This window comes from Hippopotamus amphibius, chromosome 7 (genome assembly GCF_030028045.1).
Source record: "Hippopotamus amphibius kiboko isolate mHipAmp2 chromosome 7, mHipAmp2.hap2, whole genome shotgun sequence".
Taxonomy (NCBI): domain Eukaryota; kingdom Metazoa; phylum Chordata; class Mammalia; order Artiodactyla; family Hippopotamidae; genus Hippopotamus; species Hippopotamus amphibius.
Window position 1 is genome coordinate 42,026,323 of NC_080192.1, and position 21,066 is coordinate 42,047,388.

General features: G+C 42.4%; 1 protein-coding gene across 1 annotated transcript; it reads right to left on the reverse strand.

Annotated features, from left to right (window-relative positions):
* Positions 1–5,587: 5,587 nt before the first annotated feature.
* LOC130857462 (transcription elongation factor A protein-like 9) lies at positions 5,588–5,902 on the reverse strand. The gene has a single exon (XM_057743146.1). The coding sequence runs from the start codon at positions 5,900–5,902 to the stop codon at positions 5,588–5,590; it is 315 nt and encodes a 104-aa protein (XP_057599129.1).
* Positions 5,903–21,066: the final 15,164 nt, after the last annotated feature.

A 21,066-nucleotide genomic window follows, 5' to 3' on the forward strand; every position in this document is an offset into this window, starting at 1 on the left:
AAATCATTTTTCTTATTTCTCAGTATTTGTTAAATAAATGAATCAACAATGACTGAGTGATAGTGGTTTATGTTCCCCATTATAAGAGCCAACTATAGTCTCAAAAATTCTAATTTGTTCTTGAGATTCCTAGGTGGGCAGATCAGTTGCAGGGTAGGAGTTTGTTCTACTCAATTACAGAGTTACAGGGGTTCCTAGAGGCCTGACTCCTTTCCCTGCTCACTGGCCTCTGGACCGGAGATGACCTCAGGCTGGTGTGATCCAGATGAACTCCCACTGAAGCCTGGTCCCAGCCAAACAGCAACCGGGCAGGGCGCTAGGCAAACACTCCTCTCTTGTTTTCCCCTCCCTTAAAATATCCCTTCGTACACTCATAGACAGTCATTAACGCAGCCACAGCTCATATATTAGTTCAGGTATAAATGACTAGAAAAGGAGTGACCTCATTTGAATTTTTCTTGTAGGTTCCACTTTTAATTCCTTTAATATTTCTTTTGGTTTATGGATTCTGCTTTATGAATCCTGCTTTGGTGCATATTCATTGGTCTGTTTTCTCCATCTCTTTCTCCCACTCCCAACTAACCAGCTAACCAGCGGTGAGTAGAAACTTGAAGGCTTTAAGTTAAAGAGGGACATAGTTCTTCCATTCATGTACTCAACAACTATTTGGGAGCATCTTCTCTGGGCCAGGCACTGTCTTCAGTGTTGGGTGTATATTAATTTTTTTTTTTAAAGAGAGACATAGTCCTTGTCGTTACAGAACTTATAACTGAGCTTCATCTTTATGGGAGATTTTAGGGTTCTTTTAGGACCCATCCAGCACCCAACCTCACAATTTTATAACCTTCTTAATTCTGTTTGACTTTCACCTCCAGCTCACTTCAGCCGTCCTTTTACATAGGCACTTCATAGGCATTTACAATTACACTTGACCTTGTCATCACCCAGAGCTGAAATCTTAAACTCCATAGACTGGCTTGCTAACCACAGGCTGCTAATTCTTCCAGCTTTCTCACCTCCATTTTCCAGCCATGCATTATCTTCAAGACCTCCAGTTCCTTTTTGTCCCTATTCCGTCAGTCACTTCCACATTTTCACATCCTTCCTATCCAGCCTAGACAGGGTGATGGCTTAATGTGTCAATTTTTCTCTCGTCAATACCATCATATCCCTTCTGCTGTCATATTCTTTAAGATCCTTAACGTGTGCCAATGCAACTTCTTTACTCTCACATCAAGGCTTCTGAAGACTGCTAGGAAAAAAAAGTCACTCAGCTTTGTTACAACAAACTGATTATGTTCAACTTTAGACAGGCTTACAATGTAGCATAGTAATCTTTTTATATGTCTTTGGTTATCACTTTCTTTCATTCCCCACGATTGCCTTATTTTTTCTTCTGGCTTTTAAAAAATGTGTATTTTTGGTTTAAAAACATTTTTATTGTTTTTAAACCAAACACAATTCCACAATTTTTATTGTGGAAAACTCCCAACATTTATAAAAGTATAGAGAATAGTGTCCTAAACTTCCGTATATCTATTACTCAGCTCGTGACCAGTCTTGTCTCATTTATGGCCTCTATCCCACCACCAAATTATTTTAAATCAAATCTTTGACATCATAGTTTCATCTGTGAATGCTGTATGTACTCTAAAAGATAAGGACGCTTAGAAAACTAAGCACAATAGCATTATCTCAGTAAAAAGTTACTAGTCATTCTGTAATAACACTAGACATAAATACAGGCAGTTTTCACATGTCCGTGTTGCCTTTTGACTTTAAAAAAAAAGTTTGATTGAATCAGGATCCAAATAAGGTCAATATTTTGTGATTGGTTGACATGCCTGGTAAGTGTCCTCTGAGGTAAAGTTTCTTCCTCCTTTTCTCTTTTTCTTTTTTTCTAAATATATATATATATACACATACATATAGTTTTTGTTCGTTTGAAGAAACCAGGTCCTATGATCGCTTTCGAAAGCATTGTTGTATTACTACGACCAACTCTCTCATTCCTGACAGCTGATCAGGATTTACAGAAAGCGTCTCTTAACTAGTTCCCTGAACTACCTATAATCCTATCAGTATTTGTGTCCATCCTTCCCTCCTCTGCTAGTCCTGAGAAAAGTGTCCCTCCTCCCTTCTATCTAAGGCTAATTCTTCCATCAGCGCCCTGGGTCCCTCCACCAGCCTCTTAGGGACCACCCTCCTTTTTTTATCCTCCCTCTCTGGTATCTTTAGCCTCTCCCTGACTCTTTTGTTCTGGGGATATAAACAGGTCTCTCTCAACTATGCAAACAAACTAACCAACAAAATCTCACACACACACACACACACACACACACACACACACACACACACACACACACACACAATTTCTCTTGGTCTTCTGTCTCATTTGGATTTTGGTCCCATCTCTCACATTGCTTTTAAAGCCAAGTTTCTAAAAAATTCCCTGCATTCATTGTTTCCGCACTTTCAACTTCCATTGACTCCCTAACCTACTGCCTGACTTCAGTTTTTATCACTCCTCAGAAACAGTGTTTTCCTTTCCAAGGGCACTAAAACCTCCTGACTAAATGTAAGGGCCATGGTCTGAGTCTCTATTTCACCTGATATCTCTGCAGCATTTTACAATGTTGGCCACACCATGTTTCTTAAAACATCCTTCAGCTTCCATGAATTGGTTTCTCTTGGTTTTCCTCCTACCTCTCTGATTGCAACTTCCCAGTTCCTCCTAAAGTTTTCCTTCTTTATCTGCCCTTTAATTTAAGCCTTTTGTGAATTCTATGTACTCTCCCCAGATGATCTCATATATTCCTTTGAATTCAACCATCACCTTTACAAGGACTCCCAAATAGATATCTCTGGCTCAGAAATCTCTCTCCTGAGATCTGGATCTATGTAACCAATTCCTATTGGACAGTTTGACGTCCCTTAGACAATTCAGACTCAGTTTAGCTTAATTCATCCATCATCTTCCCACTTAAACTTCCTCTACTTTCTGCCTTGTCTCTCTTTGTGAATGTGACGACCTCGTTACTCAAGCCAGAAATTTGGTAATTATCCTTGATGCCTTCCTCCCCCTCCCTGCTCTTTCCTCTTGGTTCTAATAGATCACCAGCTGATATTAATCTTAATATTAATTACCCACTTTTGATGTTCTCTTCTCTGAAGCCCCTTTCATCTTACATAGATGACTGCCGTAGCCATGGGTCATTCCACCTCCTGCCTAGGACCTTCCAATCCACTTCCCTCACTGCTACCTGATCATATGGACTCCTTTAATGACTTTCCATTCCTCCAGGAAAAGAAAGAAGCTTGGTAATGCAGTGTGTAAAGCCCTGTATGACTTGATTAGGTCTTCACCTCTTCAGCCTCCTTGTCTGTCATTCTGCATCTGATACCCTACATTCCAACTTCTTGCATTTCCAAAGAGAGCCTATCGTCTCACCTCTAGGCCTGTGCCGCCTCTGATTTAACCGCCCTTCCTGCTCTTTTTTTAACTCAACCTTTGTGCCTCAGGTGAGGGGTCATCTGTTCTAGGAAGTCTTCTGTGACCTGTAGTGCAGGTTAGGGGTTCTTCTTATCTATCTACCTTGAGAAATCCCCCCTGATAGTCTCACATCTCTACCCTGATCTCCTTCACCTACTGATCTGGCCAGTGCTCACACATGTAGCTCCCTAAGTCATGGACCAGCCCAGCTAGAAAGGATCTCCTCCTCATTTTGCAGGTAAAGATTTGTCTGTTTGCAGCTTGCTGTCTTTAAGGAGGGAAGCTTTTAGCAATTCAAAAACTGTTTACCAGGGACCTGTCATGGGCAGCGCTCTGTGTTAGACATCTGCAGGGTATAAAGATAGAAACCCTTCCCTCAGGGTTGCTTAGTGGGGGACAGGAGATAAAATAGCCACTTAAATAAACAGAATGCAATCAATAAAGAGATAGAGCTACAATGCTGTGAGACTTCAGAAGAGGGTGTGATAAAGGCCCCTGAGGTCACCAAGGGGGTCAAGGAAAGCCCTGTGAGGGGCGAATGTTTGAGCTGAGCCTTGAAAATGGATGGATCAAGAACAAGTATGGAGGGAAGAGCATTTGGGGCAGAGGCCTGTGAAGGGAAAGGCAGAGACTAATTTGGATTTTAAACTACGGGCATAATTTGCTAAGTATCTGAGAATTAGCAGGCCCTTTCATGCTCCCTTAAACAAAAAATTACAGAAACTAAATAGCACCCAATCATGGATCTTCTGCAATTTGAAAAACATTTATATAAGCATAGATATATTATCCTCTATCATCACACTACTTTGTCTGCTTTTTCCTAGAGCTCAGAAAGGCAAAAATTTGATAACATTCATTTATTTATTCAATAAACAGTTACTGATGTTTGCTAAGTGCTGGGCGTGATGGCATCTGCAAAGATAAGTAGGACAAAATCACCGCTTCCAGAATCACAGTGTTGTGGGTGTGGTAAGAGATAGAAAGGTTATCAGATGGTTAGAAAACAATAAGGTAGTAAATATTGTGACACAGGTATGAATAAATTGCTATAGGAAGTGAGCCCCTAACTCTGCCTTGAGGGTGGGAAAAACCATCAAAGAAGATATGAAATTTGTGAGGTAGGCAGGGGTGGAAGAGTGTCCCAGAGAGAGCCACAATATGTGAGAAGGGAATGCGAGATGAAAAAATGGGACCAGGGTGGCTGGATTTTTGTACTTTTGCAGACTTGCAAAAGGGTTTCAGCCGTATTTCTTCCCTGATCTATATAGTTTATAAAAGAGAAGAAATAGATTAAGTAGGTGAAGAAATAGAACAAGGCAGAGGAGAAAGGAGAGGGCCTAGTTCTGCAGCTCTGACTCTGCAGTTCATGTGCTGGGCAAATGAGGAAAATTACTTCATATCTCTGGGCATCTGTCAGTTTGGGCTCTGGCCTGGTGATCTTTAAAGCCTTTTCCAGCTTGAATGATATAGGGCCTTGTTTTCCATGACTTTCCCTCTATTGATAAAGCTGGACGTATGTGTGTTGACGAGTTTAGATCTTTGGCTCATTATTTGCTGAGAAAAAACACTGAAACCTGTTTTCAGATTGCCCCCACCACTCCCCCATCCGACGATTAAGCAGTGTAAAGCTTTTTTTTCTTTCCTTTTTTTGTTATAAAACTCTTATTATTTTTAACAATAATGTGTGTACATTCTAGGAATAAGGAAAAATACAAATAAGCTGAATAAAAAATTCACCCATAACCCTACCATGGACTGTACTTTTTGTCTTTCATCCTTCACATGTTCTTCTGTGCATATATGCAATATATAAATGCACTCTTCCCTTTCAAAAATATGATATTCACATATCCCTTAGTAACTTTTTTTTCATTTTATGTCTTGTCAGGAACCTCTTTTTATACGAATGAGTAAAGCTCTCCTGTTAAAAGGCAAAGACTTGTAGATTGGTTTGACATAAAATAAACGAGATGCATCTAAAACCACTAATAGCAACAAGTTAAAAGCAGAAAGATGGACAAAGGTATATTTGGAAAATGCAAATCGAAAGAAAGTAATGTTAACATCAGACAAAATAAAAATCAAGGTAAACTACATTAAACAGGGGTAAGGATGGTTTCGATTAACCTTCCAACGCATCACTATAAGTTTGTTTCTTACTCTCCTTATCTCCTCTATTTCATTCACTTCTCTAAACATATCTTCCTTGCTTAAATGTCTGTTGTGTATATCTTCTTTAAATTCCTGGAGAGACTGAATCAACATTTCTCTAAAAGTTCCTTCTGTTTTTTCCTCCTCCTCTGGCTCTTCCTCCTCCTCTGGCTTTTCCTCAGGATTTGACTTGTCCTTAAGTTTTGGTTCACTCTCATTTTCTGGTTTTCCTTCAAATTTTTGACAGGGTTTCATCTTGTAACCGTCTCTCTTCCTTCCTTTCGCTCTTCCTTTCTTTTTTTCTGCTTATTCTTCTTAGAAAACCACTGCTTCTGTACTGATCCAGTCACTTTGTTCCTCGCCTTTTCTAGCCCTGCGTACGGCTCTGAACTGCAGACCTGCAGACCTGCAAAATTCTGGCAAGCCGACTCCTTCCCTGTCCCCTTGCCTCGACCCCACAGGCTGCGCTGCTGAAGGAAGCTGGTACCCAGTTGGGAACAAGGACCAGACTAGAGCAGTGTAAAGCTTTTATCCATCAGCGTCTGTTTTCTTTGGCAGGAGGGAAGGAAGCATCGACTTTTTTTTTTTTTTTGAAACATCTGACACCTTTCCTTGCCACAATATCAGTACTGCTCCTGAACTACATAATATGGTGATAAGAACTGAAATTACTCATTGACATTATCATGGGCCTATTTTGAAAACATTATCTCATGTTCATTTCCTAGAATATCATCAAGTCTCTGCAACGTCAGTTCCTTAAAAGAGCATGTTGTTTTTGTTCCAGCTGCAGCCAAAATGTGTTCGTGAATTGTGTCTTCAATACTGCTAACTTCCTTCAGTGATACTGTGGCCAAAAGTATAGCTTTGAGCAAACTCTTTGCCCAAGCAGAATCTGATAGAATTTTTGAAATTTGAAGTTAGCTGTTTTCAGTAATTTGTTTATCTTTACTCTTTGTGTAGGTTATCTACATTGTAGATTACTTATGGCATATTTCAAATACTGGACTGAACTTCTACCATCATTACCTGCGGAGGTGTCATCTCTTTCCCCATCCCCACCCTCCAGCAAGTCACCATGTGCTCAGGCAAAGAAAACTAATTTTAATTAATCCTGATGTTATGCCAAGCATCATTTCATAGCTGAATTCAGCAGGAATTGATATTTTATATATTCCCAAAGGTAGAAAAAGTTATCATATTATCTGAGAGTTTAGTTTGACTTGTTTCCATTAATGTGGAAGATTGCTGTCTAATAATCAGCCACTTCTCTTGTTTGACTTTGAATCCTCATTCAGGAGACCAGATAAAGTGAGCATTCATTAGTTTTTATATGGAAGGATGCTTTTAACAACTGCTAACGAGCTCCAATTTTCGTTGTCTTTTTTGATGTATTGATCGATTCATGCATTCACTTATCTAAAACATTTCATTCATTTTTTTTTTTTTTTATATTGCTCTCTAAACTACTTATACACAAAGTTAATTTTAGGCAACATCCTTCAATAAGGTTAAAGCAGTATTAGTTAAGGGGGAAGGCAGTCAGCAGTGTTTGATAGGCAAAGGCAGAGGCATACACAGTAAGGTAATTTGGAGCTTTTGGGAAGCCCGGGGGGCTTGATGGCTTAGATTTCAGTCCTGAGAACTTGTTTCAGTAACCGTCCTGCCTCTACCACATGAGTCATAAACATTAGAATAGGCCATACCTTCATCCAGATGCCACGGAAAACAGTTTGTTAAAATGGAAAAATGGGATGGCTCTATCACATACATCAGCATGATGTCAGGACTGTATCTTTTAGGCCTGCTGATTACTTTTTGAGTAAATTAATGCAGATGAGTAAACACGGGTAAGGGTGTTACCAGAGCATTATTACCCAGTGAGAGGAATTCCTTGCAAGGCAGATGGAGACAGACCAGCTACCTAATGAATTTACATAAAGGATCACATGAGGCCGCTACACAGAGAATTTAGCAATAAACAATTCTGCCAACTCTTGACCTTTTCAGCTATAGCCTTTCTTCCTGGTATCTCTATGGAATAACACCTAATATATAGTGATCAAGATTTTGCTTGTTTAATGTAACACATTTTTTTTTTCTTTTAAAAGTATGTTTGTATATCAAGCAGTGCTTTTTAAAATTTATGCAAGGACAGTGCCTTGGAAACTACATTTCTCTGTTATTTTTCAGATCATTCTTCTGGATACAGAAATAATATAATGAAGGTGGGATAAATGCAGAGATTTTTATTGAACACTGCCTTATTTTAGATAGTTTTTAATATTTAATACCTCGTGTCTGCTACTTTAGGAGAAAAAAGTCTTCTTTTGCATAGGTTGTTTTACTTGCTATTTCCTGGGTCTGGAGGGTACAACAAGACTGATAAAATAGATAAATGGTAATGATTTTAGTTTCACGAAAGCTTGGCAGCCTTCTGGACTTCAGCCAGCCCCTTAGAACAACTACTCTTTTCTCGTACAATGACAGCAGGGCTGGGAGATGAGGGGGACATTCACTCAGTGTGACCACACTGTGGGAAGGACCATGGTGGAAAGTCAGCTAGAAGCTGGCCATGCTAGTTACAGAAAAGAGAACTTTGAAAAGGAGAATGAGCAGATAGAAACAGTTCCCTCCAGGTAGGAGGTTGGTGGATGATGAACTAAAAAGTGTAGCCACTCTGAGATTGAGGTTCAGGATAAGCAAAGAACAAGGTGTGTTCTGTGACCAAGGGCCAGGCTGTTTACATAGTGAGTGAAGCCATTTCACTTACTGTGTGTGCATTCACAGAGCCTCGGGGTGTGTGTGTGTGTGTGTGTGTGTGTGTGTGTGTGTGTGTGTGTGGTGGGGGCTGGAGATTGAGGCAGGCTGTGGAGAGAGGACCGTCTCCATCTAATGATGTCAACTGCTCATCCTTAGCTCCAGCCGATTGTTGCATGTCAACCTAATGTCTTATCAGTTTTCAAAAGAAATGGGAAATCTGATATCTTAGAGGGAATAATCAAATGTAGCATTAAAAACAATTATGTGAACCAACTGACTGTATCTGTGGGCTGATAGGACCCTCTGGTCACCATCTGGTCACCATTATTCTAAGCTGATTTCAGAATTACATACTGTATATAGAGACTTGTGCTACTTATTAACTGGGTAACCTCAAAAATACCTGCATCTGAATAATGGCTCTAAGAAGATTTAGCCCATTGGGTTGTTTAACTCAGTTTATGATGTCCTTTAGTGGGAGGTATCTTGGACTTCTCTGGTGGCGCAGTGGTTAAGAATCCGCCTTGCCGATGTAGGGGACACAGGTTCGATCCCTGGTCCGGGAAGATCCCACACACCGCGGAGCAACTAAGCCCGTGCACCGCAACTACTGAGTCTGCACTTTAGAGCCCCCGAGTCACAACTACTGAAGCCCACGGGCCTAAAGCCCGTGCTCCACAAGAAGAGAAGCCACTGCACTGAGAAGCCCGCACACCACAACGAAGAGTAGCCCCCACCTGCCGCAGCGAGAGAAAACCTGTGCTCGTAACAAAGACCCAGCACAGCCAATAAATAAAAATAAATAAATAAATAGTGGGAGGGTAGCTTACCTCTTGGCTCTGAGAGTCCCTACACTACTGTCCTGCACTATTAGTAGTCCCTACTCATGGGAACATCTTGGAGTTATGTCCTAAATTAGGATAATCAAAGGCCTAAAAGGATGCTTAGAAAATGGTCTCCAACTTCCTGGTCAAAGGAAGATTTTACAGAGGTTTTATGAGCTTGAATGTTTGTGTGTGTGTGTGTGTGTGTGTGTGTGTGTGTGTATCTATGTGTGTGTGTGTTGGGAGGCAGTTGGGAGGGAGAGGAGTTGGGGGGGAAGAGTCCCGGAAAGTAACCATGGACACCAAGAGCGGTCCTCACTGTTAGCAGCTGCCCCAGTGACTGAAGGGCGTTTCCTCCCCTGATTGTGAGCCTCCAGCATTTACCAGCTGATCACTAGATTTGCAGAAGCAGCTTGAGTCTTCTTTCCTCCCTGGTTCCTTAAGGATTGAGGGGTTGGGTGAGAAAGAGAGACATGGATTAGTCAAACATCCTAAAGTTGGTGGTTTTATATTTTGATTATCAGTGCTATATGTGAATTTCATCTCTTGAAAAAATAAGTACAATGATGTGTCAGTGTAGGTTCATCGATTGTGACGAATGTACCCTGTGGTGGGGGGTGTGGGTAACGGGGGAGACTGTGCATGTGTGGGGGTAGGGGGTATACAGGAACAGCTGTGTACTCTCTGTTCAGATTTACTGTGAACCTAAAACTGCTCTACAAACCAAAGTCTATTAAAAAAAAATAAGCACACCTTCTTCTAGTTCCCTTTCAACTCAGTGTTCTATAGATTTGTAGATATTTATGGTGAAAAATGTTGGGACCCTTGTTCTGGAAGGAGTATGCTGACATATTACTTTTCTCTTTTTTCTCTACTCTTCCCTTTACCTCCCACCTGTTTATAGAGCTGCTGGCTTTGCAATCTGTTACCCTCTCTCTGAGCTTTACTTATGCTCAAGGGAGTGCCTGGTACATAGCAAATGTTTAATACATTTTTTTGACTGAGTAAAGGAAGGATGAATGACCCTGGCTTGGAAGTTGTGAGCCTTGGTGTGACATTAGCCTCCATTCCAAACTCCAGGAGCATTTGTTATATGTTAGAACTCTGGCAATTTGGGGATTTTAAACCCAGACTTAGCTGTTAGGAGTTAAAATGATTCCTATTTTCAGAACAGGATGTTATAAATGGAAAATGATTTTAGACATCACCTAATCAAGTACTGGCATTTTTAAGATGACATTTCATGTGTCTGTGCTCCTGTGTGTTTGAGGAAACAGAGGCTAAGAGAGATTTCCTGATGTGTCTCTAGGCTGGTAGAGAGCAAGGTCGATAATTTGAAGCCCAGTTCTTCTGACTCTTAGCAGCACGTTTGTGATGTGGCTACTCTCAGAGAAAACGTAAGCTAGGCAGGTGCTCTGGGAGGTGACAAATGCCACATTGGTGGTGCCCTTCTTCTATGGGAACATGGATGTAACTTGTAACTTTTCCTTATCATCAAGCTAATTTCCACCTCAGAGAATGTTCTTACTTCTAGGGAGAGCTATGTGGCTTCCTTTGGACCCAGAGATGAAGTTTTTAATGAGCTTCTACTGTGTATATATACATATATGTATATGTCTGTGTGTGTGTGTGTGTGTGTGTGTGTGTGTATGTCTCCCACTTATCTTGACATCAAGGAATTCTGAATGTGATCTTGTATAAATTCAGATTCCTGCTGAGAGAAGAAAAGTAAATAAAGTGAGCCCTGCTGATAACCTACCAGACATTACGTTTTATCTGCCCAATCAAAACACGTGTGAGTGCAAACACTCATCTTAGACTCATCTCAAGCACTTCTCTCATCATTGGCTTGGAAACCTCACCTGCCTGGTGGTGAGAGCGTGCTGACACGTGAGTTGGCAGCAGACACAGAGCAGGCAATCAGTTGAAGTGAGATCTTCAAGAACATCAAGATGTCATTAAGAGAAGACTGGAAGGCCTTTGGAATTAAATGGAGAGAGATTGAGTTCACGCTATGTTTAATTCTCTAGACAATATTTGTAATCTTTGCTTGGCATCCTTGCTAAATTGTTGTGTTCCTGGCTACCTCCTGGCCCTCCCCACCCCTTCCCCAAACATTGTAGAGTGGTTTTGGGAAAGACTGATGTTAGCCGTGGATGCTTTTGGATATTTGGATTGATTGAAGGAAGAGGAGGAAACTGAGCCAATGGGGTAGGTGACCCATAAAGGGTTTTAAGAAGTAGGAGATCCACAGGCCCTATTGTAGACAAAATGGTAATAGCTGGGTAGGCCTCACGCCTTTTAGTGATTACTCTTTATCACTTCTAGGAAGGCACTGCAGATGCCTTTTACACGTTAGTATAAATTGCATTAGTTTCACTCTATTGTTTGCATTGTAAAAAAGAGCTAGCTGGGGGCTTCCCTGGTGGCACAGTGGTTAAGAATCCACCTGCTAATGCAGGAGACATGGGTTCCATCCCTGGTCTGGGAGGATCCCCCATGCTGCCAAGCAACTAAGCCCGTGCGCCACAACTACTGAGCCCAAGCGCCACCGCAAACTACTGAAGCCCGTGAGCCTGGAGCCCATGCTCCACAACAAGAGAAGCCACCGCAATGAGAGGCTGGCTGGCCACAAGGAAGAGTAGCCCCCGCTCTCCACAGCTAGAGAGAGCCCGTGCACAGCAGTGAAGACCCAACACAGCCCAAAATAAAATAATTAATTAAGTAATTAAAAAAATAAAACAAGCTGGAGCTTCCCTGGTGATCCAGTGGCTAAGACTCTGTGCTCCCAATGCAGGGGGCCCGGGTTCGATCCCTGGTCAGGGAACTAGATCCCACATGTTGCAACTAAGACCTGGTGCAGCCAAATAAATAAATATTAAAAAAAAAAAAAAAAAAAAAAACTAGCTAAGACTCCAAATATCTTTTGTTCCCCTGTGGCTGTGAAAGTTTCACTGTAAAGATACAAGGAAAACTTTTCTGGGTTTAACTGAATTGAGAGCTGATTAGATCTTAGCTTTACTATTTTCCCTCCCTCCTTCTCTGCCTTTGTTCCTTTGTTTCTTCCCTCCCTCCTTCCTTTTCTCCTCCTCCTCCTTCTTCTTTATCCTTTTCCTTTCTGTTCCCTCCCTGCCTTCTTTCCTATCAACAGAGGAAATGGAAAGAGAAAGGCGAGGCTGGGAAATGTGCTTTATAAACTCTTTATTCCTGCCAGGATAGAAAATAAATTACAATTAATCAATGGTAACATTTAGACTCTTGAATGTAAATCATTTCCTTTCTCTGCTTTTGACAGATGAATAACTAGGGCTTGGCCAGAGAAATTTCCTGGTGCTTCAGGCTGGGTCTCCATTCTAGGGGGTCCCTCCTCCCTCCCTGTGAAAGGCAAGGGGAGGAGAGCCCAGGGGTCCGGGCAGCGCCCTGGGTGAGGGTTGGGCACTCCTGAGCATCCCTCTCCTGGAAGCAGAGAGGCAGCCGCCGCCTAGGCGCTTCCTTTGGTCCCCTGCTGAGTGCAGAGGGTCTGTCTGAGCTGGTGAATACACAAGCAGCAAAAAGTCCTGTTACTCCCCTCTCTTCCTTCCCCCACCACACAGCCTCCCGTAGTGCCTGGTCCTTGGCGGGGAGCTCAGAATCTGTTGGGTGAACGAAGCATTGTGAGGCAACTTTTGGAGCCATTTTCTCAATCCCCCTAAGAGTTTTCATCTGATACTTTTTGGTTTGTACTATTTATTTATTTACTTATTTTTGGCCGCTCTGTGCGGCTTGTGGGATATTAGTTTCCTGACCAGGGGTCGAATCTGGGCCCCAGCAGTGCAAGTGCCAAGTCCTAACTACTGGACCACCAGGGAATTCCCTGTACTTTTTTTTTTTTTTTTTTTTTTAATCCTCCCCACCTCCTACCACTTCTCATAAGCATGCATTTCAGATAATATGTGGATATTTATGCTTTTAGAGAGATGGCATTAAGTATTAGAGGAATAGAAAGGAGAGTTTTAGTAGTTTTTCCGTGGATATAATTTAAAGGAGGATTAAAAAAAATTGATAGTCAACCCATTAGTTGGTCATCCATTCAGTCTGCTGAGTTTCAGCTTGCAGCAGCATGTTTTGAAAAAGAAAAAATCGAATAGGAAAGAGCCAGGGTGAGCCCTGTTCAGTGAAACTTCTGTTTCAGTCACACACCCATGTGAGGGCTTGTACTAGGCTGTGATGTAAGTGCGTTTCTTACAGTGGGTCCCTAGAATTTGAAGCTACTGATCTAAGGCATTCATTGCTTTCTTGGCTCAAGTTAAAGTAATAAATGCTGTCTTTATAAGATCTTAAGTCCCTCAGTTAACCACTGAGCTTACATTTCCAGAGAAACGAATTCACCTGACCAGAAGTATAACTTTAACAGACAGCAGGGGTAAGTTAGTAGTCGAAATATCTATTTGTACCCACAGAATTAACACTGAACCCGTGGTTTACACAATCAGCTCTCCACTGCTCCAAATTAGCTGTTAGCTGATTACGTTTTGTAAAGAGGTCACCCACTTACTTAAAGAATCCTATTGTATTGGGAAGATGTCAGAACAAACTAAAACTGTTGTTAATGGAGATGGAAGGGTTTTGTTTGTTTCTGTTTGTTTGTTTTATTTACCCAAGAGAGCCCTGGAACAAACAGGGGTTTATTTGGATCAGGACATTCAGTTGTGTTGGATATATGTGGCTGGAGGCAGAATAGAATTTAAAAGTATAAGAGTGAAGTTCCTGGTGACATCCTCTGTTCCTTTCTCAGGTACTTGGCTGATGTGTTTTGCAGTCATGATGCGTGACCCCCTGACATGCTTATCTGGTTGGCCGGTTATCTGAATGGGAGCCCCTAGGATTCTGGAGTGGGATTGTGTCACAGAACATGCACGCCAGGCTGGTGTTCACAGCTAGAGGGGAGGGTGGCAGAGGTGTGCCTGGCTGGGCTGGGAAGCCCATCTCAGCTTGCTACTCAGGACACGAAGCCTAAGCCAGTGCTTGGAAATGCTGTAAGGCCCCACACATGGCTGCCCCCTTTTGGATGTGTGGTACCCAGACATGAGCTGCTATTCAGTCTGACAAGGATGGAGGTTTTCCCCACTTTAGGCAACCTGCCCTGTGTTGTACACAGGAAGGCACAAAGAAGCCAATTGATTTACAGACTTCTTTTACAGAAAACAAAGCAAACAAAACAAAACAAACCTTAACAAAACTTAAGCTCTGTTTTTCCATCTGAACCTGGTTTTGTCTTTCCTAGAAATAGTGTTTCTTGGATGGATTCACAGCTTTGGAAATTCCTCCTGTTGTCGAAGGGCTCTTCTTTGGACAGGTCAGTGGGTGACGCTCATTAAAGCTGTTTTTATTTTTATTCTGTCTAAGAACTGGCCCACTTTTCCCCCTCTCAGACAATAAATGGTTCCCCAGACTCAGGAGTCGGCAGATGGCTCATGGTAATATATTGATGCTCCATTTAGAAATGTACCTTTAAATTTTGTCCTTGTTCTCCCCGCTCCCTTCTGTTATTTGAGAATTCAGGGAGGGACAAAGACATGCAGGAGGAAAACTGTGACTTGCTGGTGATCTCCCCGACCTCCAACAAGCAACAAGGCATCCCAGTGCACTGAGTCTGGACCCCTTGAATATGCTGTCTGCCAGTTGAACTCCTTTTTTTATGTGCAGATCTAAAAGGAAAAAAAAAATAAACTGACATCTTATTATGGGAGGCATTCATTTCAAGTATGGACATCAGAGACAAGGCTTTGATATGAAAATGGCTCCTGTCCTCTCTCCCCAGGATCCCAGCCTTTATTCCAGGACCTTTGAACTCTCATTGTTACTGACCATGGTTAGCGAGAGAATGGGAAAAGAGAAGGCACACTAAATGCTGCGGACGGGCCCATAGTGCTTTTCATTCAGCAGAAGAAACTGGACACGCGTGAGGGAGCAGGGGATGGGTCACTTATGTCTTGATTGTTAAGTTGCCGGCCCATCTAGGCCTCTTGTTCTCTGGTCACCCTGTTATTTGGTCATTAACCCAGCTGCCCAGGGATTGAAGGCTGGAAGGATGAGGGGATAAAACTAAAACAAGTGAGGGCAAAATGGGTGAAGGTGGGCAAAATGTACAAACTGCCAGTCGTAAGATAGATAAATCCTGGGGATGTAATGTATGGCATGGTGACTATTTAAAAAAAAAAAAGAAAGAAAGAGTAAAAGAAACCAAAACCCCACAAGTGAGCATTTCCATTAGAGAGCAGACACATCTGATTCCACTTACTAAATGACAGTTGAGCTCATCTTTGCTCCTCACATGGTAAAGGAGGGCGTCTCTCCTGTCCAGCCCCCGCATCCTAGTAATCTGATTTCGCAGGGTGTTTGGCTAGTCAAGCAGTTCCTGACCCCAGTTACTGAGGCTAATGAAGAGTTACTTGTATGTCTGGTGATTAGGTTGCTTGCTTCCTGGCCTCAAAGTAAGAGCAGTTGCTCACATTGCAAACTTGGGCCAGGAAGTAGCACTGGATGCTGTGATTCAGGTGTGAGGAAGGCTTTCCCCCATGCTCTTTCCTACCACCCGATCACAGCACCTGAAATTAGAAAGTTATTGATTTGCGCTAAAACTTAGCTTTATTTTTCTCAAGGAGAGGTAATACCATATCTATTTTTTAAAGTTTTTCACTCTCTACGTTTTTGAAGTCAGTGTGCTCTAAAAGTGATGAATATATTATAGTGTTTTTTTCCCAGCCAAATTTTATTAAATTTATAATGCATTTTCAGTGGATGGGTGCTTTGAATGTGGTAAACGTGGTATATTAAGCAGTTATTAATCATATCTAAGTATGAATTATTTCAGAATTTTTGTTGCTGGAAAGTTACCTGAGAAAAGTGCTTTGTGGAATTAAGAATATATTTCTTTTTTTAAAATTAATTAATTAATTTTATTGGCTGTGTTGGGTCTTTTTTGCTGTGCGCAGGCTTTCTTTTTAGTTGCAGTGAGTGGGGGCTACTCCGTTGTGGTGCATGGGCTCCTCATTGTCGTGGCTTCTCTTGTTGTGGAGCATGGGCTCTAGGCACATGAGCTTCAGTAGTTGCAGCACATGGGCTCCATAGTTGTGGCTCACGGGCTCTAAAGCACAGGCTCAATAGTTGTGGCGCACGGGCTTAGTTGCTCCACGGCATGTGGGATCTTCCTGGAGCAGGGATCGAACCCGTGTCCCCTGCATTGGCAGGTGGATTCTCAACCACTGCGCCACCAGGGAAGCCCCAAGAATATATTTCTTAAATTAATATCTATTGAGCACCTTGCAATGTTCCAGGCTCTGCTTTTATTAACATGACCTCATTTGATCTTTCAAAGAACCCTATAAGGCAGGGATTATCTTTTATTATTACTCTTACTACTATTATAGAATTTTGGCTCAAAAAATTTGAATGCATTTCATTTATTTATGTAACAAATATTTATTGAGCATCTACTAGGTACCAGGCATCCTTTTAAGTACTAAGGAGTCAGAGATGAATAAGGCAAGCACCGTCTCTGATCTCAGGAAGCTGACTGTGATAAACTAACCAATACATGAGATAATTACAGATATTAAGTGCTATGAGGAAAATACAGCATAGCGCATCTGGGAATGGTTGATTTGTGGGGGGTGGGGAGAGGGAGCAGCAGGTGGAAAGCAATGAGGGTTTGCTTCAGGCTTCGTGACTTTTCAAGGTCCCCCAGCTAGTGAGAGGCTCTGAGTTTTAATCCATTTCTGGGAGAGCAAGCAGCAGTGACATGCATAGAAAGTTCTGCTTCTTTAAGGTGAAGCCATGAGAGTTATTGGAGCGCGTTGAAACGAGTTTTGCAGAACTGGAATGATGCCAGGACACCTGGCCTGTGAGGACACCCCCACCCCCACCCCTGCCAGAGCATTCAGGACTTCAGAGGAAGTCTTTATTTTCATCATTTCTGGAAATGAGGCTGTTCTTTGATGTTTTCTCATTCTGTGTGCCTGACGACCGCACCAGAATCAGACTTTTCTCAAGGCCTCTCTTGCCTAATGAACTAGAGGCTTTGGAAAAATCTGCCAAATAATAGAAATATTTCTCTTTCAGCTTAAGTGCTGACCCAGACTAGTCAGAGAAACGGCCTTTCAAAGGACACATCTATGAAATTCCATTTCTGGGGGCAAGGGCCTTGATTTGCATTGAGCATTGTTGTAAATGTCAACTGCCCAGCTCCCAGTGTCAGCTTGAATGGCCATCAGTGTTTATCCTTCCAAGAAAATTGCACCGACTTATTCAGCGCATGGTTGGAGGCTGTGAGGCTGTACTGTTTCTTGTTAGTGACAATCCTGCCCCTCTTATCTGTCCTCCTTCCTTTTTCTCCTGTGAGCCACTTCCAAATTTTCCAAACTTATGATGAAATGCTGACTTCACTTAGCTGGGCTGTTCGTTTTCCTGGGCTGCTCTGCTGAGCCGGTGTTCCCATGAGCGATCCTGTGAAAACCTGGGAGGGGAGCAAAATGTGAGCCAGCTGAAGAGACGGAACAAAGGGACAAACTGGGGCAGTTTCCTTTCCTTGCAACTGGAAGTAGATGGGAAGAGCCCAGGGCACAAAATCATTCCATATCAATAATACCCGAAAGTAACGTGCTGTCCTGTTTACCACTGCATCCCCACGACCTAGAACATAGCAGGTGTTGAATAAATACTTAGTGAAGGATGATTGTGGCAAGTTGTCTCGACGAGCTTAACCCTCTGTGGCCTCCTCGGTCCCTTTCTCACTGACCACTGCTGGGCTTTTGCAGGTTGTTGACTCTTGAGGAAGGGATTGAGACTTAGAAAAGGGGGAAAGGCTAGTCCTACTGCCGGGCTTGATTGGCTGCAGCGATCCTGACTTTTTCCAGCTGCAGAGCACTTTGTGTGTGATAAATGATACAGAAACATACCCCTGGCAGCCAACTGTTCCCTCACCAGTTCTTTGTAAATACCAGCCAGAGGCGGCTCTGGGCTTGTGCCAGGCTGGAGGCAGCCAGAGCACATCTCACAGGTCCCTACCTCTCACATGCGGCTCATCATACCTCTACAGCTGTTGTCTCGGCTCCAGATACTGGGTGGTGAAGTCTGTGTAATTTTCCTTCAGAGAATCTAGGAAGGAAATGTCATTCTCCCACTTCTCTCTGCCTGTCTCTGTTTGCTTTGGCAGAGAATCGCTTTGTGGTCCTCTCTTCTCCACTCTCATCTCTGATTCAAACGAGCTCTCCTGCTGGTTACTTCTTGTTCCTGGAGATATGAAATACAAGCATGGCTTTGATAGTAATGACAAGAGGATGTGTTAGGTCACTTGAGGGGTCTAGATGAACAATTCTGTCTTAAAACTCACCTGTCCTTCCAAGTGGCATCTTACACTGAGACAGTCTAGGAAAGAATTTATGTAAAAGGAAATGTTTAGTCCAATGACTGAGGGGCTACGTTGCTATGTCTTGTAGCTTTTGAGACTCAGACATTTTCATCCTTTAATGCCTGAGAATTTGGGAGGTATCTTTCTTATTATATATGTCACACATTAACTGGCAATGGTGTTTTTGTTTTTGTTTTTGGTGGTGGTGGATAAAATAATGGTGTCACTCGCAATAGATGAATCTTAGGTTTGATAAAATAAGGCAGTTAATTCTGGCCAGAAATGTCTCAATTTTTTATAAAACTTTATTCTTTACAAGCAGTTTTAGGGGACTTCCCTGGTGGTGCAGTGGTTAAGAATCTGCCTGCCAATGCTGGTGACAGAGGTTCGAGCCCTGGTCTGGGAAGATTCCACATGCCTCGGAGCAACTAAGCCTGTGCGCCACAACTACTGAGCCAGCGCTCTAGAGGCTGCGAGCCACAACTATTGAGCCCATGTGTTGCAACTACTGAAGCCCATGTGCCTAGAGCCCATGCTCTGCCGCAAGAGAAGCCACCATGAGAAGCCTGTGCACCGCAACGAAGAGTAGCCCCGCTCGCTGCAACTAGAGAAAGCCCGTGTGCAGCAACGAAGACCCAACTCCGCCAATAAATAAAAAAGAAAGAAATTAAGCATTAAAAAAAAAAAGCAGTTTTAGGATTACCACAAATTTGAGAAGGGTGTACAGAGATCTCCCATTTCTTCCACACAGGCATAGCCTCTCCCATCAATATCACTCACTAAAATGGTACATTTTTTACCAAGGATGAACCTACATCAACATCATAATCACTCCAAGTCCATAGTTTACCTTAGTATCCCTAAGGTAAAGGTTCCTAAAAAGAAGGTTACTCTTTTTTTAAATTCATTAATTAATTTATTTGGCTACGCTGGGTCTTTATTGCTGCATGCTGGCTTTCTCTAGTTGCAGCAAGCAGGGGCTACTCTTGCTACTCTTCATTGCGGTGCACGGGCTTCTCATTGTGGTGGCTTCTCTTCTTGCAGAGCATGGACTCTAGGTGCTCGGGCTTCAGTAGTTGTGGCATGTGGGCTCAGTAGCTGTGGCGCATAGGCTTAGTTGCTCTGCGGCATGTGGGAATCTTCCCGGGCCAGGGATCGAACTGGTGTCCCCTGCACTGACAGGCGGATTCTTAACCACCGAGCCACCAGGGAAGTCCCAGGGTTCCACTCTTGCTGTTGTACCTTCTGTGGGTTTGAACAAATGTATAAGGACATATATTCATCAATATAATATCATATGGAGTATTTTTATTACGTTATTCATCATTCCCTGGCCCCCTGGGTCAGCCACTGATCTTTTTTATTGTCTCCATAGTTTTGCCTTTTTCAGAATGTCATGTAGTTGGAATCATGCCTTATGTAGCCTTTTTCAGACTGGCTTCTTTCACTTAGTAATAGGCATTTTAGTTTCCTTCATGTCTTTTCATAGCTTGATAGCTCATTTCTTTTTAGCACTGAATAAAATTCTATTGTCTGGATGCACCACAGTTTATTTATTCATTCACCTACTGAAGGACATCTGGTTGCCTGCAGATCTGCTTTAGCAATTATGAATAAAGCTGCTATAAACATCCATGTGCAGGTTTTTGTGTGGACATAAATTTTCAACTCCTTTGGGTAAATACCTAGGAGCATGATTGCTGTATCATCTGGAAAGAGCATGTTTAGTTTTGTAAGAAACCACCAGACTGTCTTCCAAAGTGGATGCACCCTTCTGCATGCCCACCAGCAATGAGTGAGAGTTCCTATTGTTCCACATCCTCCCCAGCATTTGGCGTCCTCAGTGTGCTGGATTGTGGCCATTCTAAAGCTGCATAGCGGTACCCCATTGTTGTTTTAGTTTGCTTTTCCCTGATGACAAGTGATATGGAGCATCTTTCCATATGCTTACTTGCCATCTGTATACTTCTTTGACATCTGTTAAGGTCACTGGCCCAAGTTTTAAGCACGTTGTTTGTTTTCTTACTGAGTTTTAAGACATCTTTGTGTATTTTGAATAATACTCCTTTATCAGATGTCTCTTTTGCAAACATTTTCTCCCAGTCTGTGGCTTGCCTTTTTTGTTTGTTTGGCTGTGAGTGGCATGCCGGATCTTAGTTCCCTGACTAGCGATGGAACCTGTTCCCCACTGCAGTGGAAGCTCAGAGTCTTAACCACTGGACTGCCAGGGAAGTCCCTGTGGCTTGTCTTCTAATTCTGTCAATAATATCTTTCACAGAGCAGGAGTTTTTAATTTTAATGAAGTCCAGCTTATCAATGATTTCTCTCATGGTTCATATCTTCGGCGTTGTATCCAAAAAGGCACCACCATACCCAAAGTCATTTAGGTTTGCTCCTATGCTACCTTCTGAGAGTTTTATACCTTTGCGTTTTACATTTAGGAA

What these genes read in the sequence shown, in the direction of transcription:
- LOC130857462 (XM_057743146.1), bottom strand. Translation starts at nt 5,902, where the DNA reads ATGAAACCCTGTCAAAAATTTGAAGGAAAACCAGAAAATGAGAGTGAA.